This window comes from Pollicipes pollicipes, unplaced genomic scaffold (genome assembly GCF_011947565.3).
Source record: "Pollicipes pollicipes isolate AB1234 unplaced genomic scaffold, Ppol_2.1 Scaffold_4740;HRSCAF=5597_pilon_pilon_pilon, whole genome shotgun sequence".
In the NCBI taxonomy this organism is placed as follows: domain Eukaryota; kingdom Metazoa; phylum Arthropoda; class Thecostraca; order Pollicipedomorpha; family Pollicipedidae; genus Pollicipes; species Pollicipes pollicipes.
In genome coordinates this window covers 34,522,237-34,548,089 of record NW_023596545.1, presented here as the reverse complement: position 1 = coordinate 34,548,089, position 25,853 = coordinate 34,522,237, and the positions used below count along the sequence as shown (strand labels likewise).

General features: G+C 58.1%; 1 protein-coding gene across 1 annotated transcript; it reads left to right on the top strand.

Annotated features, from left to right (window-relative positions):
• Nucleotides 1-257: 257 nt before the first annotated feature.
• LOC119098265 (arf-GAP with coiled-coil, ANK repeat and PH domain-containing protein 3) lies at nt 258-25,324 on the top strand. The gene is made up of 17 exons (XM_037221187.1): nt 258-337; nt 2,487-2,618; nt 2,903-3,019; nt 3,432-3,602; nt 3,999-4,107; nt 5,081-5,200; nt 6,562-6,657; nt 6,897-7,122; nt 7,455-7,618; nt 7,918-8,137; nt 8,459-8,639; nt 8,946-9,024; nt 9,287-9,365; nt 9,684-9,847; nt 10,829-10,928; nt 14,291-14,411; nt 24,767-25,324. Exons 2-17 carry the CDS (start codon nt 2,497-2,499, stop codon nt 24,930-24,932), a joined length of 2,235 nt encoding a protein of 744 aa, XP_037077082.1. The 5' UTR covers nt 258-337; nt 2,487-2,496; the 3' UTR covers nt 24,933-25,324.
• The last annotated feature ends 529 nt before the right edge of the window (nt 25,325-25,853 follow it).

Below are 25,853 nucleotides of genomic sequence, written 5' to 3'. Positions count from 1 at the left end.
GGCCACAGTTTTTACAGGAGGTAGATAAAGATGCAACCCGCATCTGATGATATGTGCATCGTTATTCATTGAAACTTGCATTCACAGGCATCATTTCATCAAAACCAGTTAAGGCAGAACCAGGGCAGAACCGAGCAGAACCATGCTACTGTATAGTTCGTCATACTTCCATCGCGCCACATTTGGCCCAATGTGACTCATCTTTGCCTTGCGCTGGCTATTCCAGGTTTACTTTTGTTGTGGTTAATCGTGGTTAGTGTGGAGCCAACAAGGGGCTGGAGATATCGTGGTTGTAATGCATGTGTTTTAACGCGAGTATGTGCCTTAGATGATTGATGTAAGGAAGCCATTTAGGAAATAATGTGTCTAGCTGTTTCTGTGTCATCAGTGCAGTTCCTTTTCCAATTTTATGTTGCTTAGTTGTATTATATCCCTGGGTGGGAGCCGTGGGCGTGCGCGCAGGAACTCAGTTGTGAGAAGGGTTGTGTCCCTCCCACTTCTTGATGATTAGTCACATGAGCCATGTGATAATGCATGGAAATACGGACACTTAAAGTTTGGTTGTCCCTATGCTTACTGCCATGCTGGAAAATATCATGCTATGGTGAACATGTCTGGCATAGCAGCAACATCTCAGGCAATGATTTCAGTTACATTGTAAATGCAGGCACTTTAGAATTAAAAACACAGTATATCCAAGCACTCAAGAGCTTGGCAGACAGTGGCCACCAATTTCAGAGTGTTGCGAGCTGATGTTTTGGGGGATTTTGATGCCTCAAAGGCAATTTCAGGTAACCATAATCCAAAAATATTTGTCATGCCAAAAGCATTTGACAACTTGGAGATGTTGGACCTGGCCAGTTTGGCACAGGAAAGCACAAGCTTCAGAGCATCATTGTCACCAATTGTCTGGCACAGTGGATGAATTCTTTGCTGACCAGCTTCCTGTGGCCTTCTTACACTTGTTGCCTGCTATGTTCATGAGTGTTAGTCTTTCAGCCTGCTAGCTTGCAATGTGACTCAGGAACCAGGTAAAGTCACAAGCAGTCTGTAAATTATGGCTATTGAGGCACAGTGATAATAATAATAATAATGATTGGCACTTTACATCTTATAGATGACATAGGCCATTTAGAGGTCAATGCCTCTTTTAGGTATCTGAGATGCAGCAGTAGCATAGGAGGAGGCTAAATCCAAGACTGACCAGTCCAGAGCTGAGTGCCCTTGCCACTTTACCACCACCGCCTCCCCAAAAGCCTTTGGGCAGTCTGGGCTGGTTTCCAAAGTGCAGTCAGACATTATATATTTGTGATACTGTAGAAGTAGTACTTTGTGGAAAAAGGTATTGTTATGGTATTGACAGGGAGAGGAGAAGTTATGGTGATGTTAATAGCATGATTTGTTGATCCACTTGTTTCATTATAAGCTTTTTGTGATTCATATTTTTGTGTGCTTATTGTGTATTCAAATCATTTTTTATACATTGCTACCATGATTTGCATTTCTTAATGTCAGCTGATGGTGGGAGCAGTTTGTGTGTTGGTGTGGGGCTGTTGGGATATTGTGGGGGCTGTTGGGATATTGATAGGGCAGGACCCCATCAACAACAGCCCCCACGTTGGAGCTGTTGCATGCACCACATGACACTGGACCAGCAGTACACAACTCAGATCTCACCTGTGTGATAATGTATTTCCTTTGTAATCATTCATGGATCCTTATTCTGCAGTTATTAGGTGGCTGAGCATAATTGGTAGCTAAACAAACATGCCAGAAATGCAGGTAATTGGATAATATCCAAAACTAAACCAGAAACCTCTGTAATCTTTCTACCATTAAATAATGCTATTTTACATAACTGAGGTGCTTGATATTGATGTCATGGGTTCATAGAAGTGTTGTCTATAATTCAGGGGATCAGGTTTGAGCCCTAGGGCAGGACACATGATGTTGCAAAACTAACAGGAAAGGTCAGTTGGCAACTGCCTAAGTTGATCTATACAGATGAGTTAGCTCTCACATGAGACCAAAGTCAACTCAGACCTGCAGTGGCTATGCTGCAGCAATTTTTGGCATGTAAATACCTCCATGGTCATGTCTGCCCAGTGAGTATCCAAATCCCTGACCACACAATTGCATCTACCAGTTGCAATTGCTTCAAAAAGAGAAGGAAGAAGTCTGTTGTCAATTCACCAGTTTTTGTTACATAGAGATCAAAGATATTTCATCAGCAAGCCTGATATGTTGATGTGAGATGTTTTCGTTGGAGGTTTGGAGCACACTCGGCTTCTGAGCTATATGGCATTGCCTGCTTGTCATCCTGGCGGGAAGGACGGGCACCACAGGGAATCCCACCATGTGCCTTATTGACATGGCATGATTAGTGGCTTGCAAACTGAGCTACCCATATGCCATTTGGTGATGGATTGCTGGAGAATGGATGGTAAAACATGCAAACTCTAACCCATTATCATATTTCTTTGCAGGGTTCAGTGAATGAAATGGATTAAAAAGACAGCAGCAGTGAACATACATTTGTATTCTCTACCAGTGATGATGAAGCAGATGGACCTCCTGATAGACATCAATGAGTGCTTGAGAGATTCTCCAAAGTTTAGGTGAGGCTCAGCCTGGTGCTTGAAATGAATGCATGAAAATGAAGAATCATGCTTCACACATTGTATGATTAAAAATATGATTGACTTGATTTAACTCAGTAGTGCTCACATGTTCACATGCCTTGTTGTGCTGAATGGATAGGTTGAGAACAAAAGAAAGGAATCCAGTGTTGATATCTGCATTGATATTGACTAACTATACCTGGGCAGACATAATTGCTCTCTTGTCACATCACTGTGTATTCCTCCTTCCTCATACATTTGATATACTTGGTATGTTTCAGGCAAAGTTTACTTGAGAATGAAAAGAACATAGAACATCTTGAGGGTCGTCTAGAAAAAGCTGTCAAGAACTGTGGAATCATGGTGGAAAGTGGTCGCCAGTTTGCCACCTCTCAAAAGTAAGTGACCTTTTGCATTCTAACTGCACATGCAAATTTGAACAGCAAAAATATGGTTAATTAAAGGGATCTTACCACACACAGCTGTGATCCCAGTGCTGCTGCACTGCTTTTTTAGCCAAAGAAGTTTCATTCATGGTGGACACATTGAGAGCCCATAGTTGTACATAGCAGGTTCCAGGGAATAATTACTGGAACAGCTGCTGCAGTTATTTTGCTGCAAATAATGCAAGTTGTAATTTAGTTCAACTGCAATAACAAACCAATATATGGTTGTGTGCATTTGTGTACTGCCACAATGCACTGTGTGCATGAGGAGCAATGACTACAATCACAGATAAAAGTTAATAAGCCATGTCAGCTGGCCAGCTGGCCAACACACTCGAGCCAACACCCATCCTGTACCCCACAGCCATCTGCTGGTCTCGCTGTGGGATGTGGCCGGCCACTTCAAGGAGCCGGCCATATCAGCTAGCTTCCACCAGCTGCTGCACGCGCTGGCCGAGTTCCAGAAGTACCAGGGCCACCTGGTGGACCAGGCTGCGCGCATCATCAGCCGCAATCTGGGCACCATGCTCAAGACGTGAGTGCACGCCCCGGTCACGCGGCCCCGACAGGTCGCGAGGCGCCTGCGAAGTCGGGCGCCATCCCAATAACGGCGGTCGACTCTCCGTTCGTCCCAAATGTCCGTTTTGGGCGACGACCACGCGCGGTTGGGGGTACTTCTGTGGCGATGTGCTCGGCGCTGGCTGGGATCGGTGTCGTGTTCCAGTGCCGCCTCGCCCGGTTTGTGCTGCCCCGCTGGTTTTGGCTGAGCGCGTGGCGTCGCTGGGCCGCGAGCTGCCTCCCCCAGTCCCCTGCGGGGTCCGTCGTCCTGTGGAGAGGGGGGGGGGGGGGGGGAGGAAGAGGTTCGACGGCCGGCCGAGCGCTCCCGCATGTCCCGGCACGTCACGCTGACTCGCCTCCGGTCCGCCGGCAGGGACATCCGCCAGCTGAAAGAGACGCGCCAGAGCTTCGAGCACATCTCAGGCGACTTGGACACGGCGCTGACGCGGTACGCCCAGGCGCCCAAAGGACGCCCGCAGGAGGTCAGTAGGGGGCCGACTCCGGGTGGGCACTGGGTCGGTTCCAGGGGGCGCCACTGGTGCGGGTTCCAGCTGGTTGTCATGGTTGTTTGCTCCTTGAGGTCGGCTGTGTCTGTTTGTGTGATTTTTCTCAGGCTGATGTTTCTGACACTGAGATTCCAGCAATGAAGTGGACACAGGTTTTGGTCTCTGCAGATGTTTTAAATTCAGGAGTTTGAAAGAACTTTGGTGTGGCAGAATTGATACATTAATCACCGGTGTTGCTACGATTTCGTGATTTTAGTCATGTTTGTAACTGCATGGCCTCTGATCTACTAGACACTACCCACATGTCATCACGCTGTTCTCAAATCCCTCAAAATCTGCATTCCTTGGATAGATGGTGACACTGAAACTTTTTTAAAAGACTTGCAGATGACAGTACTGGTTGTTTCACTTGAAGCGTTTTTTGTAGCAGGGCAAGTGAGGATGCTTGCACGCTGCCAGTGTGATCTGGGAATTAGATATACAGGCTCCCGTCCCCACGCTCAGTGGCTAAACGCGTCATTTGCAAGATACCAACAGCCTGAGCAGGCGTGGGTCATTTTGGAAACTCGAGAAGTGTGTTCGTGTCCGCGGGGGGGGGGGGGGGGCTGTGGTGGAGACGTTTTGCCAGGCAGATGGGTAGCGATGATGAAAACAAGAATGTGCCGATGTTTAAGAGTCTATGATGAAAATATGAATAAGTGTCACTTTATACAAGTCTCAACCTCTTTAGCACAAAAGTTTCAAATGAAACGCCCTGCAATACCTTTTGTAAAATTAACAGTTTAAATGGAGCACCCTGCAGTATCGGGATACCAGGATGACAAATGGCGCTGTCTGCCTGTTCAGATCGCCCTTCCTTTTTCCCCACGCACGTTCAGGCGCAGTGTTACTGTAAGGGAAGTCTTGCATCGCTGTCCCGCTGACCTGTCCGTCCCCTGCCGTGCCGCAGCTGGAGGAGACGGCCAACCTGGTGCAGGCGCACCGCACCTGCTTCCGTCACACGGCTCTCGACTATCTGCGTGCCGTCTCGCTGCTCCAGTCCCGCAAACAGCACGAGGTGCTGGACACGGTCAGTGGCGGCGCCGGCAGCGTCCCAGTGGCCCTCGCGCCGTCGCGCTGCTTCAATCCCGCAAACAGCGCGAGGTGCTGGACACGGTCAGTGGCGGCACCGGCAGCACCCCGGCCGCCCTCGCACCGATAGCAGCGCACAGGGCGCGGCCCGTAACTGGTGCCAGTGGAGAATACGCGCCTCGTGCTGTGCTGAGGTGTTATATGGGCGTGCTTTGTCTTCGGTTGCGACCTCGTTGATGAAGTGCCCGCGGCCTGTTCATTCTCCACGCGCGCCGCTCGCGCGCAAATGATGATTGGCAGAAAAAGGCTCGTAATCTGTGTGCTCTGAGGTACTTGCGCGCAATGCGCGCGGTTGGGAGCGGCCGAAGCACACGCTGAAACATCACCACACCCATATGCGTAAGACGGACGGCATCGCCGCGGCCGCAAAGCTCGTATTATTTTTGTACCAGCATCTGGAATGCCCGGTTCACACTGATGGGTTTTTCCTGTAGACCACCGTTGGTACACCGTTGGCACACTGGTCTTAAATGAAATGGCTAAACTGCAATATCCAGTGCCACATCCGGTACCGTCACTCACGGCATCTGCGGCGGGCGACCCAGTAAGCTATGTTAATCCTAGCAGACCGGTCTGCACCGTGCATTCCCGTCGCGTGCATCGAATGAGGAGGGGGGGGGGGGGGGGGGGGGCGACAACTTTGCATGCGCAACACGAGCGCAGCACATGGACAGGGTCCCGATCGCTGATCCTTTCGGACGGAACCCCGGGAAAATAACTTTGAAGGAGGAAAATGAGACGTAGTCAAGGACAGCCGCTACAAATGACATTGTTTCCTGTACATGTTCGTATGCGTGCGCTGCTAAAGGTGAGAGCGCGTTTGTTTCCGTGGGCTGCTCATTACTGCCAGTATGAGCGTGGTGCTATAACCCTTTGTGTTTAAAGTCTCACAGGAGATTGTAGCCTCGTTCTTGACGAACTAATTCTGCTCGGTACTTGAGCGGTGGCAAGATCGTATTCCACGCACTTTTTCAATATAACGTATCGTGTAACTTAGAGCAGCTCCAACTGCAGCACTTTTTCCAACCATACATCTTCCGTTTGAACTCCTCGTAAACATGAAGCATCCCCCGTAAAGCCCCCCGTAAAGCCTGAATACGCGTTTCCAGCGCGTTCGTGACTGGCCGATCACGGTCCGTGACCGTTGGGTCGATTAATTGCTGTTTCGTGACATGTGGCAATGTCCGCCACCTGCGAGGCCACACCGCCGTGCGCGGCGCGCTCGCCACGCCCTGCCGTTGAGCGGCGCCCGCCGCCGCCGCCGCCGCCACGACGGCTGACCGCCGGCGGTGCCGACAGATGCGGAGCTATCTGCAGGCCCAGGTGACGTTCTCGCACCAGTGCCACGACCTCTGCCAGGACCTGGAGCCGCAGCTGAAGGAGATCAGCAGCCAGGTAAGTCCGGGCAGTCGGCTGGACTGGCGCCGTCAGCTGATGACGTGCTGGACGTCGCCTCGCTCCCGGCTGCGAGCGTGCCGAGCCAGCGATGCCCGCCACCGTGCTTGCGTCGCCAGCGGCTTTGGTCGTGCCCGTGGCAGACCGGACCCTGGCCGGGGGCAGCGGTGTTGTACGCTCGCGGCGGTGCCGCCCGTGCCCGGGTCGGGCTGAGCGGGGGTGTGTGGCGCGGTCGGCAGATAGACGGGCTGCGCGCCGGCACGGACGTGTTGGAGCATCAGCTGGAGGGCGTGCACTCGCACGTGACGCACGAAGACGTGCTGCAGTCGCAGCGGCCCAGCCCGGCCGACACAGGCGTCTTCATGGAGGGCTACCTCTTCAAGCGCACCACCAACGCCTTCAAGACGTGGAACCGGCGCTGGTTCACGCTGGAGAACCACCAGCTCAAGTACCGGCGGCGCACAGGTGAGCAGCGACAAGACAGCGGAGGCTGAGTGTACGGGGTCAGGGCGTTCAGGACGGTTGTTCTCTGGGAAACCGGTAAGACGACGAATACAGCGGGTGATAGCAACAGCGGCGATGGCCATCGAACATAGTTCGGCTGAACATGAAGCCGGGTCGCAGCATACCTCGTTTTTTGTTTTTGTTCTGTTTTGGATGAGGAGTCGGCCCACCTGGAGAACAGTCGGAGTGAGGCGTGTGGTTTGTCGCGAGCGCGGTCCACGCGCGCTCCGCGGCTGCGTGCTGGCACTCGGGCGGGTCGTGGCTCGATGACGGGCGGCGACGGCGGCCGGCAGGCGACGAGCTGACCATGATGGAGGAGGACCTGCGGCTGTGCACGGTCAAGCCGGTGCACGAGCTCGACCGGCGACACTGCTTCGAGGTCGTCTCCCCGCTCAAGAGCCACGTGATGCAGGCCGACTCCGAGCCCAGCTACAAGCTCTGGGTGGAGGCGCTCCAGGTCAGCCCGGACGAGACACGACTGCGCTGCTGATTGGTGTAGAGGGATGGCGGATTGAGCTCCTGAACGTGAGATGCCGTCAAGAGGGCGTCCGTTCAATCGCCGTGTGGATGGCGTGGCTTCTCCACCCTCACTGATCGCTTCTCTTGATGCGTGCGGCCGATATGGCCTTCACCGCACATCAAACGACACCGCATAGCGTGCAGCGCTGCCTGTATGACCCCGCCGCGTGGCACGAGCGGCGGCGGCGGCTGCGTGCGAGCGCCGCCTGACGCTGCGCCGCCGCCGCCCGTCGCCAGGCCGGCATCGGCGCCGCGTTCGACCGGCCGACGCTGCGCTCGCCGACGCGGCTGACCGACGGCGGCCCGGCCTCGTCGCCGGCGCCGGCGCCCGTTGTGACGCGCCGCGCCAACGTGCTGGAGCAGGTGCGCCGCGTGGCCGGCAACGAGCGGTGCTGCGACTGCGGCCGGGCTGAACCGACCTGGGCCAGCATCAACCTGGGCGTCACGCTCTGCATCGGTGAGCGCCCGCGCTCGGCTTCGAGGTGTTCCGACGGGGAGCTCCCTCCTTCCTGATCACGTGGGTCGGCGCGGCGTGGCCTTGTTCTCCTGGTCTCTCCCGCTTTGGCTGGTAGATGACGACGTTTTGCGTGTTTGGTTGGACGCAAACCCAGCGCGGGCGTGAGTGGTCGTGTTTGACCGTGCTTTCATTGGCTCATTGGCGCTCGCAACGCACTTCGTATGTGCGGTGGTGACCGCAGTACCGCCCCCCCCCCCCCCCCCTGGACGAGTCCCGTTTCGTGTCAGCCGCGGGCCTCTGACGGCCGGCACCGCCGCGCAGAGTGTTCGGGCATCCACCGCAGCCTGGGCGTGCAAGTGAGCAAGATCCGCTCGCTGACGCTGGACGCCTGGGAGCCGGAGATCTTGCGCGTGATGGCGGAGCTCGGCAACGCCGTCGTCAACGGCGTGTACGAGGCGTGCCCCGACCCGGCGTGGCAGCGGCCGGACGCCGACACCGAGAGGTCAGTCCCGACGACCTTGACCTGACCGAGGTCAGCGACGTCGACGGTGGGCGGGGCCAGACGCCGGGGGTCACTGGTGCCCCGGTCCCAACCGCGGACTAGGAGCGGGCGGACTCGGGAAGCCTGATCCTCCTGCGACGTCGCGTTGGCATACAACGAAGCGCTTCTGGGAGGGTGCACCGACACCAGTCCGGGGGGCGGAGCTGCTCTGTGAGCCTGGCTGTATCTCCAGCCCTCTCCCCGTGTGTCTGACCTGACGTGCTCCCGTCTTCCGGCCGCCCCGGTGACGTCCGCACCCCGCGGCAGGAGTGCGCGCGAGGCGTGGATCCGAGCCAAGTACGCCGAGTGCCGTTTCGTGCGTCGGCTGCCGGGTGCGCCGGGCTCGGCGGCGGCGGCGGCGGCGGCGCCTGTGGCGCGCCGCTGGAGCGTGCGCCGGCTGCGGCGACGGCCACGCAGCAGCGAGCGCCGGCCGCGCACCGTCTGCGTTGGCGGCCGGCCGCCGGCCGCCGGCGACGCGCCGGCCGCCTTCAGCGCGCTCATTATTGACGGCGGCGGCGGCGGCGGCGACGATGGCGGCGACGCAGCGGAGCAGGCGGGCCGGCGGCGACCGGCTGCTGGTGTTCGGCGACCAGCTGGCCGAGGCGCCACCCCCGCCGCCGGCTGACGGGCCCCCGCCTCTCGACGATAGCGACGAGTCGACGGCCGGCGAGGACGACGCGACGCTCGGTGAGTCGCTGGCCCGACGGCGGTGCGCATTGCGCGGGCCGCCCCGCTCGGCGGTGTTCACGGTCTAGTGACTTGCTGCCGGCGGGCTTCACGCAGAGTGTGGTGGTTGGCTTGGGTCGTGAGCGCCCTGCGTGTCTTGGTGCGCCCTGCGTGTCAGCTGACGTGCTGGTGTGCGGCACGTGCGAGGCGCGCTCCGCCATACATCGCGGCGAGAAGCCCGCGACTGCGCCGCTCGGGTCGCGCCACGCTCCCAGCCGGGGTGCGGCGCGCCCCGCGCCCCCGGCCCGCCTCACCGAGCCCGCGCGGCACCGCCGGCAGACCCGGAGGCCATGTGTGACCTGAATCCGGACATGCTGCTGTGGAAGGCGGCGGCGGCGCACAACCTGCCGGTCATCTGCAGCGCGCTGGCGCTGCGGGCCGACCCCTGCTGGCCCAACAGTGACCGCGCCGGCCGCACGCCCCTCCACGCGGCCGTCACCAGCGTGAGTCGCTGATGCTGTGCGGCTGGGCTTCCAGGCGGCCGCGTGCTACCACCTAATATGGCCCCCGGGGTTTGCTGCGTTCGCCTGTGTACGGAGGACCCGTGATGGGCTATGCTTTCTGGGGTATTGGGACTTTGGGACGACTGCCCTGTTTTGTGGCAAGGCCTGTCCGCCTCTGTGACAAATGCGCTGTGGTGTACAGCAGGTTTCTGTGACGAATGTGCTGTGCTGCGCTACAGACATCTGTTACATCTGTGCGCTGCTGTACGTTAAACCTCCGTGACGCCTGTGCTCTGCTGTCTGGCGGACCTTTGTGACACCTGTGCTCTGCTATGTGACAGACACATGTGACACCTGTGCTCTGCTGTACGTCAGATCTCTATGACACCTTTGCTCTGCTGCGCGGCAGACCTCTGTGACACCTGTGCTCTGCTGTGTGGTGGACCTCTGTGACACCTGTGCTCTGCTGTGTGGTGGACCTCTGTGACACCTGTGATCTGCTGTGCGGCAGGGCTGTGTAACAACTGTGCTCTGCTGCACGGCGGACCTCTGTGACACCTGTGCTCTGCTGTGCGGCGGACCTCTGTGACACCTGTGCTCTCCTGTGCGGCGGACCTCTGTGACACCTGTGCTTGCGGCGGTCCTCTGTGACACCTGTGCTCTGCTGTGCGGCTGTCCTCTGTGACACCTGTGCTCTGCTGTGCGGCGGACCTCTGGGACACCTGTGCTCTGCTGTGCGGCGGACCTCTGTGACGCCTGTGATCTGCTGTGCGGCGGACCTCCGTGACACCTGTGCTCTGCTGTGCGGCGGACCTCTGTGACACCTGTGCTGTGCTGTGCGGCGGACCTCTGTGATACCTGTGCTCTGCTGTGCGGCGGACCTCTGTGACGCCTGTGTTCTGCTGTGCGGCGGACCTTCGTGACACCTGTGCTCTGCTGTGCGGCGGACCTCCGTGACACCTGTGCTCTGCTGTGCGGCAGGGCTCTGTGATGGCGTGCCAGCACCTGCTGCTGAACGGCAGCCGGCCGGACCTGCAGGACGCCGATGGACTGACGCCGCTCCACCTGGCCGTGGCCAACGGTCAGTCGAGCCGACACCAGGCGGCGCCGCCGTCCCGCCCGGGCCGCCATAGGTGGCGCCGGTCCGGTCCCGGGTGGGGGTGCTCCGTCCCGGACATCGCTATGGTCCTCAAAGTGGGGTTGGAGATTTTTACTGCCTACTGGTAGCGACTGAATGACCTTGTCATTGCACTAGTTGCGCGGACACCGGTTATTAGTTTTGTTGGTTATGTATGTGCTGCTCGACGAAGTGATAACCTACACAAGCTGAGGATTCGATTGCCGTGATGAGATAAGCGGTAAAAGTGATCTCAGAAATCGGTTTTTCCGGTTTTCAAAGCAGAATTACAAGTGAAGAGTAATACAAATGCTGCTACCTCTGCCCTGGGCGAACTAAAACAGTTCACTGCTCCAGAATGTCTTGACATGAAGCCGATTACACTGCGATGGTGGCATGCTGCTCCCATCATCGTTCCACGGGGCCTCTGTCAAGAGCATGATACAACCTTGCCCGCACGGGTGCAGGACTGAACTTGGTGGGAACATTGCGTCATAATTAGGGAACTAAAAATACCTGTTTGGGAGCAAGCCTTTGAGCGGCTGACAAACTTCATGACATGTGGACCCGCCCCGACCTGACCTGACCTGACCTGACCTGACCTGACCTGACCTGACTCCGCCCCTGCCCCTGCCCCTGCCCCTGCCCCTGCCCCTGCCCCTGCCCCGTCCCTGATCTCCTTTGCCCTGCCCTGCTTTGTCGCCCTGCCGCCGGACCCCGTCCTGCCCTGCTCTGAAATAACATGATTCGACGTGACATGTCATGCCATGCCACATTATGTCATACCATGTCATGTCATATGCCATGCTGTACCACACCATACCATATCTATCATATAATGTCATAAATATTATAATATCATACCACACCATACCACACCATACCATGCCGTACCCTACCCATAAAAAACTTTTGGGACGCACAGCCACTGTCGCAGACAATTTGTGTTTCGCTGGAGAACGGTACCTTCTTGCGAAATTCATGTCATGCCAGCCAGTTGCGTTGCGAAATGAATGATCGACACTAACCGTTTCTGTGCTAAAGTGCATGAAGAAAATAACTGATGAACTGTTTGATTCACCATTTCCGTATCAATATGGATCGGTTCGACGCGCATTCAGCCATATTTGTTCCATGTTTCGATGTTCCACACCGCAAACAACAGGCCTAGCCGGGTTACAAGGCCACGCTTGGCGTTTGCAATTCGCAATATGCCGTTTAAACTTTTGTTTCAACGGCATAGTCACGTTTGTTTTAACGGCAGTCAACAGCTTTGTTTGATTGTCTTGTTTTGCCGTACCAGTTTACCTCTGTCTCAATTTGGAAGACTATGGCGACATAGCAAGACAAATGTCATCAATTTATTACCCGTTTCGATGAGGACATCATCAGTAAACCAGTTACTTCATCACCAGATTTCGATGCTTTAATTTGATGTTGTGCTTGTATTGGGGAGTCCGCCTGCCGGTACCCTGGCGATTGCGCAATCTCGGAGAGGCACCTCACCCGGCCCCGTCTTCGCGGACGCCGCAGGCAGGCAGGCGCGCGCGCCGGCGGCGTGCGTATCATTCAGGGGCCCCCGCGTCCTTGGTTGGTGACTGCCGTAGTTTAATTCGTAGTAGTGGACGCGCCAGCCTCGCTTTAAAAACAGCCGGCAGTTGTCCGTCGTCAGGCGAACTGTGCTGCGTCGTACAGCGGCCCGGGGGGCCGGCTCGGCGCCCCCGCTTGCCCTCCCGGCCGGCCGGCGCGTGTGTGGGCGGCACCCCGGGCCGGCCCCGCGCCGCCGCCCCGGCTGCGCCCCCTCCCCGGCCCCGCCGGCGCCCCCGCCCCCATCCGGGCCCCGGGCACGGTGTCCGGCGCCGCCGCCTGCTTATTTCACGCTGTCACCGACTTCCAAACACTGGCTGATGTCGTCTAATGAACCCCGGCGCGCGCGAACGCGATGTGCGCCGCCGACCGGCGGGAGGCGGCGGGGCGAGGGCGGCGCGGGCCGGCGCGGACCGGCGCGGGCCGGCGCGGACCAGCGGCACCGCGGCGGGACTCTTCCGGTCGTGCCAGCGATCAGCACGCGGAAGTGTGCCTGCTCTGACGAGACCTCGGCTGGCGCAAGTGGGCTGGTGTTTGGGTGTTTCGGGCGCTCTGACTGCACGGTCGCACAGCGCTCAGTCCCACGCAAGTAAGCCCTGGCGTCCGTGGATCTGTAGAACTCATAACATCTGTTGGGGATTTTCTGCGGAACATACAACGTTTGTGTCATGGGTCAAAGCTGTTGGCGAATGCAATGCAATATGCGAAAAATACGGCAGTCGCGCCAATTCCGACAGTCACACGCGATGTATTGCGACTTGGCGGGTAAATGATGAAGTGGTTTTCCTTGAGGTGTCATACTTTCGGCCACCTAGGCGGGACTCTCAAATTTGATACATGTCCCATCTTGAAATGTTCTGTTTACGTAAATCACTGATTGCCGTCCCCGCGCCGGCTCAAAGCTTACATCGGCCGTTAATGTGAAGTTGTGTACATTTGGTCGCTATCCAGCGTGGTAAGACGTCTTTGAAAAGGAGGGCATCCGGGTTCCAGTATGAACAGGTTAAAGATCACGCTTTGAAGTTTGTCTTGTGATTGATTGTTATGTGTTTTGAAACAAACTGCCTACCCCGAGTACGGCAGAGAGATAAACTGAGCTGGAGGTCTAATTATAATACATATTCGCTGCGATGCACGCCAAAGATTTGTTGGTGTGAGTATTCCAAAACGCGATTTTTGATCTACCAAACGTAATAGGATAAGCAGACTCCACCATGTTTTCTCAGTTACATTTTCACGCTATTTCTGTAAGACTTTCCATGTTACAGTAGCGGTTAATGCGAATAGGCGACATATACATGCTAGCGCTGCCTATGCTGGTTTTTTCACGAAAGGTGTGCACACTTTATGCTTTCATGTACCTGAGATGCCTGACCCCATCCCTCATCCGTCCCCCCCCCCCCCCCCCCCCCCACCAACGGCCAGCAGCGTCCCGAGAGCGGCCTCTAAGGTTTGAGCGCGCCCGGGGCGAGCCTGCGCACCGAGCAGCGCGCAGCGCCGCCGCGGCCCGCCCGCAGACGCGTCACTGTCCTGAGGGGTGGCCGCGCTTGTGCCGACGCCGAGGCCAACGCCGGCCGGATAAACGAACAGCGCCGCCGTGCGAGCTCCCTGTTTACTACGACATTCCTGAGCCGCCGTCACGACGTGACCCTCGCCGTGGTGGGTGGCCGCCTTGGGGCCGGCGTGGGCGGCTCCGCCCGCCCGCCCGCTGCTGACCGCCGCTCGTGCTCCCGTTCCAGACAACATGGGCCAGGTGTGTGTTCTGCTGAAGCACAAGGCGAACCAGCGGATCCGGGACGGCCGGGGGCGCGACCCGCTGGGGATCGCCGTCGAGAACGCCAACGCCGACATCGTCACGCTGTGAGTGGAGACGGCGGCGCCCGCGCCAGTCGCCGCCGCTCGCTGGCGCCGTCCTCGCCGGTCTGCTCCGTGCACGTCTGTCTGTGGTATATGTGTGCGAGTATTTCTGGCGCACACCCGTCCCTCGCCCGCGACAGTCCGCCCCTGAAAACCAAAGTGCCGAAAAGATCGACACGCACCAGTCTCGCCCCACGCCGGTCTCAACCACACGCTGGTCTTCACCACACCAGTCCCGCCCATGCGCCAATCTCTCACAGCAGTCCCACCCACACACCAATCTCCCACAGCAGTCCCCCCCCCCACACACACACCGATCTCCCACACCAGTCCCCCACACACACACACCGATTTCCCACACCAGTCCCACACACACACACACACACCAATCTCCCAAAGCAGTCCCACATCCACACACCGATCTCCCACACCAGTCCCCCCCACACACACACCGATCTCCCAAAGAGGTCCCACATCCACACACCAATCTCCCACAGCAGTCCCACCCACACACCAATCTCCCACAGCAGTCCCACCCACACACCAATCTCCAACAGCAGTCCCACACACACACACACACACACACACACACACACACAAACACACACACACACACCACACACACACGCACGCGCGCACGCACGCACGCACGCACGCACGCACGCACGCACGCACACACGCACGCACGCACGCACCACTCACGCACGCACGCACACACCGATCTCCCACAGTAGTCCCACCCACACACACCGATCTCCCAAAGCAGTCCCATCCACACACCAACCAATCTCCCACAGCAGGCCCATCCACACACCAATCTCCCACAGCAGTCCCACCCACACACCAATCTCCCACAGCAGTCCCACCCACACACCAATCTCCCCAGCAGTCCCACCCACACACCAATCTCCCAGCAGTCCCACCCACACACCAATCTCCCACAGCAGTCCCCCACCCCCACACGCACACCGATCTCCCACAGCAGTCCCACCCACACACCAATCTCCCACGCAGTCCCACCCACACACCAATCTCCCACAGCATCCCCCCCCCCACGCACACCGATCTCCCACACAGCCCACCCCCACACACCAATCTCCCCAGCAGTCCCACCCCAACCAATCTCCCACAGCAGTCCCCCCCCCACACGCACACCGATCTCCCACAGCATCCCACCCACACCCACCACATCTCCCACAGCAGTCCCACCCACACACCAATCTCCCACAGCAGTCCCCCCCCCCACACGCACAACCGACCGATCTCCCACAGCAGTCCCACCCACACACCAGTATCTCTCCTTCCGCCCACCCAGCTCTCCTCCTCGCCGGTGTGTCCCACACACCCGTCTCTGCTCCACGCAAGTGCTTCCCGCACACCAGTGTCGCCCCACGCCATGGCAACGGCGGCTGGCTTGACACCTCCTCAGAGTGCGTCACGCCCCGCCGCGGCCGCCGTCCGTTTCCCCCGATGCGCCGTGCGCGCCCGGCGTCGCCCGGGCCGCTCCGGGCGCCGCTGGCGGGGCGCATCGGCCCGCGTCTCGCCGCCATTCACGGCTCCGACCTCGCCGACACCGCGCCACCCTCTACAACTGTGGCTGCCGGGTGTTATACAAGGCGAGCTGGGTGTTTTGAGTTGGGCGGTGGCGGGATCAAAGGTCGTGCTATTGGAGTAGGCCCGTTTGACGGTGGACCATGCCCCCGTCGGTGAGCCGTCCCCGAGTCTGCAGTGATTCTGACCCTCGCGCGGGCGTGGGTCAGACAGTGCGGCACCGACAAGGCCAGCACGTGACGCTCGGCCAGAATCTGCCCGCGGCCCGGGCGCGGGTGCGACGGTCACGTGGTCAGCGGCTCGCCTGACTTGTGCGTGCAGATGCACGTGACCGGGTGCCCTTTGGTTCAGCTAACGTGGCCAGCTCTCGTGCTCTCGTGGATCTGCTGTCGTGTGGGTCAGTGGGCCAGTCGATTTTTTCCAGCTCGCGTGAATCAGCTGAGCTCTCCTGTTGTCCGGGGTCAGCTGACCTCTCCTGTTGTCCGGGGTCAGCCGACTTTTCCTGTTGTCCGGGATCAGCTGACCTCTCCTGTTGTCCGGGATTGGCTGACCTCTCCTGTTGTCCGGGATCAGCTGACCTCTCCTGTTGTCCGGGATTGGCTGACCTCTCCTGTTGCCGGTGTCAGCCGACCTCTTCTGTTCTCCGCGGTCAGCTGTCTCGGCATGTCCGCTGGTTCAGCTGGCTTGTCTTTGCCTTTGGCTCAGCTAACCTGTTCCACCCGCTGAGATGTGTCCGGCTGGTTCGCAGAGCCCCCGGCTCAGCTATCTTGACCTGCTCTCTGATTCACCGGACTTATTTGCTATTTTACTCTTCATCAGCTGACTTGTAATCTCTAATTCAACTGACCTGTTTCTGCCATCTGCCTTCCTTCCCCACTGACTTGGCCTGCCCTCTGGCTCAGTCGGACCGGCGCTAGGCTGCAATACAGCGCGACACGGCCTACGTTAACACAACAAGACGGGTCCCGTCCCGTTGGTGTTCAGCTGACATGGCACGCCGACGCAGCTGCCTCGTCCAGGGGACCGGTTCCAGTCTCTGACTCGGCTACGGTCGCGTGCACTGTGGCTCATCTGACCGCCCGGTGTATGCACCAGGGGCCGGCTGTGAGTGCAGCGCGCACTGACGCCAGCGCTCTGGAAATTTCCGCTGCTAATGGCTGCATTGCCCGGTGTCGCGCGGTGTCGGGCACTGCGGCGTGTCTTATGACACCGTCAGGAGGGTTCGGGGTTCAGTGAGACTGCCCCCTCCCCCCCCCTCGCGGACACGTGCTGCGCCGTGCCGTGGGTGACACGAGGGGCGCAGCGGGCGGGCGAGATGTCGCTGCACGGGGTCCCGGCAGCGGCGAGCGGCGCTCACACCGTCCGCCGCCCTGCTGATCTGTGCCATCTCGCGCCCGTGCCTGCGGGTCGCCTGTCGCCGGTTGCTCCGTTGTTGCACGCCTCCTGCTGCTCCCGGCCGTGTTGCCGGATGCTGTCCCACGCCTGCGTGCCGGCGCCGGGCCGTCTGTTCGGCTGGCGGCTGGGGAGGAGGGGGGGGGGGGTGGGGGGGACTGACGTCAGCGGCGCAGGTGAACGCTCTCGGCCTCAGACGCGTGTTGCGTCAGAGGCGGCCGGCTGCTCGCGCGGGGCCCGTCGGCACGGCGGCGCGGCCCACACGCCTCCTCCAGGCCTGGGACGCGACGGTGGGGCGGTCAGGCGCCGGGCGACGCCGACGGTATCAGCTCGGTTATCACCGCCGTGCAGATCACTTCCTGCAGTACGGCTGGATTCGACTGGATACTCGAGGCTCATCCCCATCACGCAGATTTGGTGTACGTTTGAGGGCATCCAGCACCGTGTGGCACCAGGCTTTCGTCGCAGCCAAATGTCCGATCCTACGGTTTAGCCAGTGTATCTATGACATGTCCCACATGTCTTTGCGCTTGTCAGTTCGACTCACCGTGTGACGCATGTGTTTCCCACCCAAGGTCCTTTTTGACGCCAGTGAAGATTATTGCTCGCTATTTTTGTCGTTCGCTCCCCTTTTGACAGCTATTCGCAACTGTCCGAGTTTTCTTGCCTCAAAGAAATTGGGACCCAGTTTGTCCGACTAGCCATCTTCGGGCAAATAAAACAACATGCATGTGATCACCTGTGCCATGGAGACTTCGCCTCATTGCACCGTAGCACGATGGCATTAATACGATTCCATGCGTCATGGACATATATGTAGTGCTGTGATGGGAGTGAATAACCGGTGTTGGTCCCGCTATCGACTATCGATTTCCAATGGGTCATGTTGGAGTAACTCAAACCTTGGCAACATTGTACAGTGAGAAACGATCGGATGGCAAAAAGACGGCCATATAAGGTGCCATATGAAGTGCCAAAGTGCCATATGAAAAAGAAGATTGCTCGGCCCTTTGCGTGCCAGGGAAGCAAGTCAACGGCTGGTACGACGGCCATGCCTCGACCCGGCAGGCGCCGGGGTATGAAGCTCAATCTTATGTCGATTAGACATCTTTTTTATCGGTCGACATGATAGCCCTCGACCATTATCTGTCTATATTTGTGCCGTCTAACATGATTTGTTGGTGATTTGGGCAGTGGACGATGTCTGTAAGCTGGTTAAATCTCCCGAAGCCCGTATTTATTGACATTTTTTGTGGTCGGCTATTGTCGGGACGTGATTACACTTTCCTTTCCAGGTAACACAATTATCGGGACGTCAAGCAGGCATGTGGCCCCTTGTGCTTCTATTTCGGGAACGCAGTTGATGTATTGTTTTGTGTTGTCTCAGGCAATCCTTGATTACACGCGTTATTGGCATCCACCCTGGTCTTCTCACAAGGAGTGGTGCAAGGAGTTCCACGCCAGCTCCAGCGGAGGGGCGCCGACGCATGGGCACGCGGGAGAAAGTGGTGCCCCTCAGGTGGAGAGCGGCCTAATGACGGGCCAGTGAACGCTGCCCGCCGCTCGGCATCACGCCTCCGGTAGGCGGCCGTCTGCTCGTGATCGACCGCCTTTTCGTCACGCTCTAGAGTATGCCACGCCTCGTGACGACGGCGCCGGCCGGGGACGGCTGCGGTGCCCGGGCGGGTGCCCCGCGCCTCCGCCGCCGGTCTGAGAGCGACGCACGCCGCGTGCGCGCGGCGCAATGCCGTCGGCGGCGGCGGCGCCGTGTAAACACGCAGCCGCCACCGCCACCGGAGGCGGGGCGGCCCTGGCGCGGCGGCGCGCGCGTGTGGGCGGCGCGGCGACGAGCGGACGTCGCCGGCGCCGGCGTCACCAGGGGCGTCCCGCCGCCGGGCCGGGCCCGCACGGCACGATTGGGGTCAGCTGGCGGCCGGGCCACAACGCTGCGCTGAGCCTTTCGCAGAAGCAGCGCCGCTGACGTGCGTCAGCTGTCGTCAGCGTTCTGAGCCAGCCGCCGAGGCCGGCCTGGTCGCCGCGCGGTGTTTGTCGCGTGACGAGGGCGTCATAGCCCGGCAACCAGCGGCGCAGAACGCGTCTGCGAGGGCACCGGAGCTCTTGCGTCAGCTGGCCGCCCTGCTGCGTCGTCATACTCGGTTCGCTTAGTTTCCAGTCGTCAATGCTCGCTCGGAGAGAGGCGGGGTGTTTTGAAATGTGAGCCGGTGATGCAGGGAATATCTGCAGAATGATGCTAGCAGCGTGAATGGCATCGGCCCGTGATTGCCGGAGCGCGGGGCTTCTGCTGGAACGACGGCGTTCCCCAGCGGTGCGCGACTGGGCGTGGCGGGGACGAATCCCCCGGCCCCGGTGGCTGAGCCTCCACCGCCGTGGCGCCGGTGGCGGCTGGTCTGCCCTGTTGGCGTGCTGCAGGCTGAACGGCGCTCTGCTCACAGTGGAAGGCCTCCCCGACATTCTCGACCGACGACTGGTCTCTGGGGCGGAGCGGCTGCCGAGGAACGTCAGAATCGGTGCGGGGCGTGCTCTGTCTGGCCAGTTGTTCGTCTTCGTATAACTACGTTGCATTTCGAGAGCAGGTCGTTTTCTTCTGTTGACATGATAGCTAAATGCACATCGTAACGCGCTGTTTTAGCGCATTAGCCTCGACTACTGGTGAGTCGTCTGCGTTATGTAATGGGGTGCTTCTAAAAATGTAACCAGTCTTCGGGGCCCGAGGAAGAACCTACGGAATCGATGATTTTGTGGGCTTCATTTGCGATCGGCATGATTATAACGAAGTAAACAATCTTTTGAATGAGGGTCAGGAAGTTAATGTGGGCGCCTGGGTTGGTGGTCATTTGAGCTTGATGATCATGATGAGCTTGGTCATGATGCAAATGATACCAAAACGTTATCAAGTGAAGCCAGACGTCCTTGCGACCAGTGCAAACATGTATAAGGAACTCATTGGAATGTCTTCATGAAATCCTGGCACCCCTGGGGTGTTTTGTCGCACGTCACTGGCTGTTTGTCGTCTAGCTCACAACTGTGCCTTCACAGTCAGCTGCCCGATTGCTCCGAGTCGGACAGTAATCGGAAGCGCTGGCATTTTGATGAAGGAAAGCCGCTTTGTTGACCGGGACAGAAGGTCAACAACGGCCCAGCGCCAGGGCCGTTATTGCCGGGCATTACCGAAGGCTGTGTTAAAATCCGAAGTCGTTAGGGGAGAGCGGGCCACTAGAGTCACCAGGGGTTTGAGGCCGGGAGAGCACAAACTGAACTGGAGAAAAATGTGCATGGCCGGAAAAGCACGAACCACCCCTCCCTCTCTGGATTCCGTAAGAGCCGTGCTTATTAAGCCGCACTAAGCAGTACCTCCCCCGTGCTTATTGGATTTCGCTCTCAGGTGGAGGGGGGGGGGAGAGGAGTCAATCAATCAGTGCTATATTCTTGGAAGCTCCACAATGGGCTGTTCTGTTAAAGTGTCATTTTTTAGCAAACGCTCTCACAAGCGTGCACACGCGCAAACGCACACATACACGGATTGTGACAACGACACAAGACCACGCGACGCACTGTCACGCGCCAGCATGCTGGAGCGATGGCGAAGCTCTCCAGGCTGAGGCGTTCGGGCCCGCCGCTTCCCGCACCGCCGCAGGAAACCTGCTCCACGTGGAAGTAGTCCGGAAGGCAAAGCTGCGATGGGCTATCTCCGTACGCACCTTCGGCAGCGCCGAAAGCTGTAGTCCTCTCGCGACGCATATTGAGGGAGTACGTCGGAGGCAGGGACGAACTTGGACGTTGACGTAAGCGGGCTGTCGGTCATCAGGGCACCGACTGTAAACGTGCATGGTTTTAGCGTTGTCAAATGTCACGAGTCACGCTAACATGACGACTAACCAGAGAAGCACTGGGGCATGTGTTTGGCACGTGTAGCGTTTATTTGGCCAGTTTGCTCAATAGGCATCAACGGGGAATGGCGCAGCTTTGCAGTGTAAAGCTTCTGGTTTCGCGGTTAATTCTCGGGTGGACAGAGGGGGGGGGGGGGGAACACTCCTGACCACCTGTTGATGGGTGGTTGCGCATACTTAAAAAGATGATAATAAGGATCAACGAAACGTGACTTTTAACGATCCATTCTTGTCATGCGCCTCTCCTCGCCTTGCTGGGAAGAACTGGCTCTCTAGATTAGGAGGCTCGACCAAATTAATTTTGCTTTTTAAGGACATTATACGTCGCCCGGTGGCATACCCAGAGAACAGTCCAAGATTCAAATGATGCAATACCTTGCCCAGGGAAAAGCTAACCGATCGCACCAGATTGTTGGGCTCACGACTTGCGCTCGAGTGTTCTCTGTGCGTGATCTGCCACACACCATGGTAGATATCCGGGCCAACACGACTGTCCGGTCTTTTCGGGGTCAGGTCGTTTGACCGCATGGTGCGTGACCCGCACTGCTGAGCTGTAGGCTCGGTTTCGCTTCCCGCTTTGCACCTCTTTCGAAGTTTGCCAATTAAGTTGTGTCCGTGTTGGTTGGCTGCGACGGCTGCATTGCGTTTATGCTGTAACATTGCCGGCAAACCACGCTCGATCAAACATCCCGCGTGCAAAGTCAAGAGATAGGTACACTGTTTAAAGACATAGCGGCCTGTTGCTAAAGATTGCACGGAGCTGCGGTCCTCGGTTGCAAAGATAGCTGGCAACCGTGACGGTTGAGCCGGACCAGGCCCATCAGGTCGAGACTATTCCGGCAGCTGATTTAAGTCTCACTCGACCCCGCCCCCCTCGCTCGTAAACTGATCGTGCATTTGGACGAGGGCGACGACGGCGTCCGAATGCCTTTTGCGCCCTTTTGTATATGTAATGTCATAACCGGAATGGGCGTGGCAGCCGAGGCGGCCTGCGATTGGTCAGATTCGCCGCGCTTTGAGTTCTCAGTCGGCGGATCGCTGGCGACGCTGAAGGGCCGCGCGCTCTTTGCGACACCCGTCACTTCCTCGGGGCGGCGGCACTGGTCTGACCACGTCACACGGAGCTGGCGCGCGAGACGACCGTGGATACCCGCGCACTGTAAATCCCCAAACCAGTCACCATCATCAGCAGCATCGTCACCAGCGGCGCGGGCATGACGGAGCGTCAGAGTTGAGCGGGGCTCGACAGAGCACGCGCCAGGCCGGTCGGGTTGTTGCTGCGCTGGCCAGTGTGGTATGCTCGCGCTGGCGGCAGTAGCGCGCCACTAATGCCTCCTAATGGCCCATTAACACAATTTTATGTACTTTTACGGCGCGGAATCGACAAAAACAGCAATTGCGCAGGATGGCGCGCGCCGGAATTACACGTTTCCTTGACATCCTATGGATTCTGGTCATCGTTTTTATGAGGCGGCTCTGCGTACAGCCGCCGCCGACTGCTGGTTAAGTGGGTGGGGTGTATTGGGCGCAGGCATCACGCAGGCTGACACGCCTGTTCGGCGGAGCTTTAACGAGGAGCCTTTGTCTTAAACTTGCTATTTATTGCTTGCGCGACGCCCTTCGTGGCGCGGAACGAGTGAGGTAAAACCAGGCATGAGAGCTACCATCTTGCAAATGACAACAAAACATGAGCGAATGGAACCCGTCGCCTTGTACAACCCGCGCTAGTGTGTATTTACGACTGAATTGGGATGTCGTATGTCGATATCGATATCGATATCGATATCAGGCGTTCATCCCACACATGCGGAGGAGGAGGTTCAAGGCGATTCGTCTGTAGGTGGGCATGCAGCAAAGATGCAACAGGATAAAGATGGACTGATGTCTAACGTTCCCTTTCAAATTTTCAGATCGCAGTGGTTGGAGTGTGCGCTCTGTTGGTTGTTTGTAGATTCACCCACAGCGATCAATTCGACATGCGTTTTTCGGGGCTTTCACGGCACTAAGGTTCGAAAGAATCAATGATTTTTTCCGTGTCACGTTCGGAAACAAGATCATCCAGTAAGACACACAGCAAACGCATAGTTCAGGGAAGGACAGCAATAATCGGGTCGGTAGTCGTGATGAGAATGTTGGAGACGAACTCCAAGCTTACTAACGGGGTGCGAAATGACTACTGCGGTCGGCACGCTCTAACATGGGAGCAAACAGCACGATCGCGAACGCGCTCGTTGCCGATTGCAATGTACGTTGAGTGCATGTAAGTTGTGCGTCGTGCATGTGGCATTGGAAAACCCTGGCACAAGCTGAAAAGATAATGGGATAATGAGTATGGAAGTATGATGTATGAAGTTGCGAGTATGAGTATGAATTGGCATATTGAGGTGCTGAAGTGAAAGGTGCGAAATGAGGTGGACAGCATTGGCAAGGGGCCGCCAAATTCTGTTGTGGTTCTATTCACCCCGCATTTGTAGCTCGTAAATGTTATAGTCTCCGTGGTCACAGAGGTCGTGACCACCGAGCCACGTCAGACCTCGTGACGCGCGCTAGTTGGTGCCCAGGCTTCGCGGTAAATCACGTGTAACGTGATGCTGCGTCGCTTCTGTGACGCACGTGATACGAAACTGGGGCTGTAAACGAAACCGTGAACTCCCATTGCTGGTGGATATTCCACCAGTGCAGCAGCGGCGAGGGTCCTGGAACAGCACGGGTCTGTTCCATGAGAGTGCCTTTTCGTCGGGCGCGGGGGGCGGGACATCGCGTCATTGTCATAAACCATGAGTAATTGTTTGACGGGAGTGTGTCATCAGACTGGGATAGCGGCAAACGCCCATCCCAAGGGAGGGGAGCGAGCACCCAGCGCGTGATTCCCACCAGCTGCCACCCTCTTTGCCGGCCTGCGGCTTCTGCGGGCCCTGCTGAGAGTGTGCGCCAGTTGACCTCGGGTGCCACATGCGTGACATGATGCCCTGGATGTCACCACACCTGCTCGCGACGTTTCAGAATGTTCGTTTGAACGTGTCACAGAATATGACCTTGGCATAACCTACCTGACGGTATGGCGGCGGATAGATCGCGTGACCCTTCCTGAGACTGTGTGACCCCGCCCAGCAGCGCTGGCTGACTGCGTGACCCCCACCCCAGACTTTGTGACTCCACCCAGCAGCGCTGGCTCAAGCCGCATGACCCCCACCTCAGACTGTGACCTCACGTCAGGCTGTGTGACCCCACCTCAGACTGTGTGACCCCACCCAGCAGCGCTGGCTGACCGCGTGACCCCCACATCGGACTGTGTGACCCCACCCAGCAGCGCCGGCTCAGACCTCGTGATCCCCACCTCAGACTGCGTGACCTCACGTCAGACTGTATGACCCCATCTCAGACTGTGTGACCCCACCCAGCAGTGCCGGCTCAGACCGCGTGACCCCCACCTCAGACTGTGACCTCAGGTCAGACTGTGTGACCCCACCTCAGACTGTGTGACCCCAGCCGGCGGCGCTGTTTCAGACTGCGCGTCGGCCTGCTGAACGAGGAGATGCGCGACGCGGACGTGGGCAACGGCGACGACGATACGTTCCACCAGGTGGTCAAGGACTTCTCGCGCATGGCGCACGACGCGCCGGAGAAACTGAGTCGTCGCTCGGGCCACGAGCAGGGCGAGCCGCAGCCGTAGCCGGCCGGGCCGACCGGCTCGGCCCTCCTGTGATCCCGCACCAAATGGCGGCGCTCCGGGCGCCGCGCTGAAGAGATCTGCCCGCTGCTACGGCGTCGACCGGCGGCTGTGTTGTGTAGAGTAGCCCGGCCCTGGCCGGCTCCAGGAGACCGCGTGAGAGGTGGCTAGGCCGCCTCACGGCGAGCGGCTCGTGGGACGGCCACTGACCCTCATGTCCCGGTTTGCGGTCTGCTGAACCGTCTCAGGGCCGGTCCGTAGGGTAAAGAGCAGGCCTATTTATATAGCACCGGTTGCTGGTATATATGCCGGCACGTACACTAATCGTGCCTTTCTATAATGCTTCAGCGATATAAGTATATGTATAACGCTGGATGGGATTATGAGCTTGGTGCTCCGATTCGTGTGGGTTGTTTTTTTGGCGGGGGGAGGGTGCTGCAAAGGTAATATGTGGCAAGACTACGCACCATATCGCGCCGGCTGGCGTACCTGTTGTGAGACAAGAGATAATGGCGACCTAGCATAGCTCACTCCGCAAGCTTGTGCCTGACTATGTTCCTCGGTTATATATCGTTTGGTCTCACGCACGGACTAGCGCTCCGCTGTCGACGCTGAGCAGCCGCCTGCTGCCCTCCAAATGCTCTCGGACGTGGTTGCCTGTCGCACGGTTCGGCGGCGCGTTGCTTCGTCTTACGCCTTGACGCGAATGTTCTCAACCGAATGCTTGTGCGCTGCCCGCGCGCGCGCGCGCCTTCCGCCTTTGCCCCGCCCCTGCTGAGCTGTGTCGACTGCGCGCGGCCAGGTTGTGACTGTGTACGTGGAACGGTACTTAGGTGTGGCCGGTGTTTTTTTTTTTTAGCCCGGCTGGACCAATGAGCCGGCGTCCAGCGCCCAAGTGTCAATGCGCATCCCCGCGGACCATGA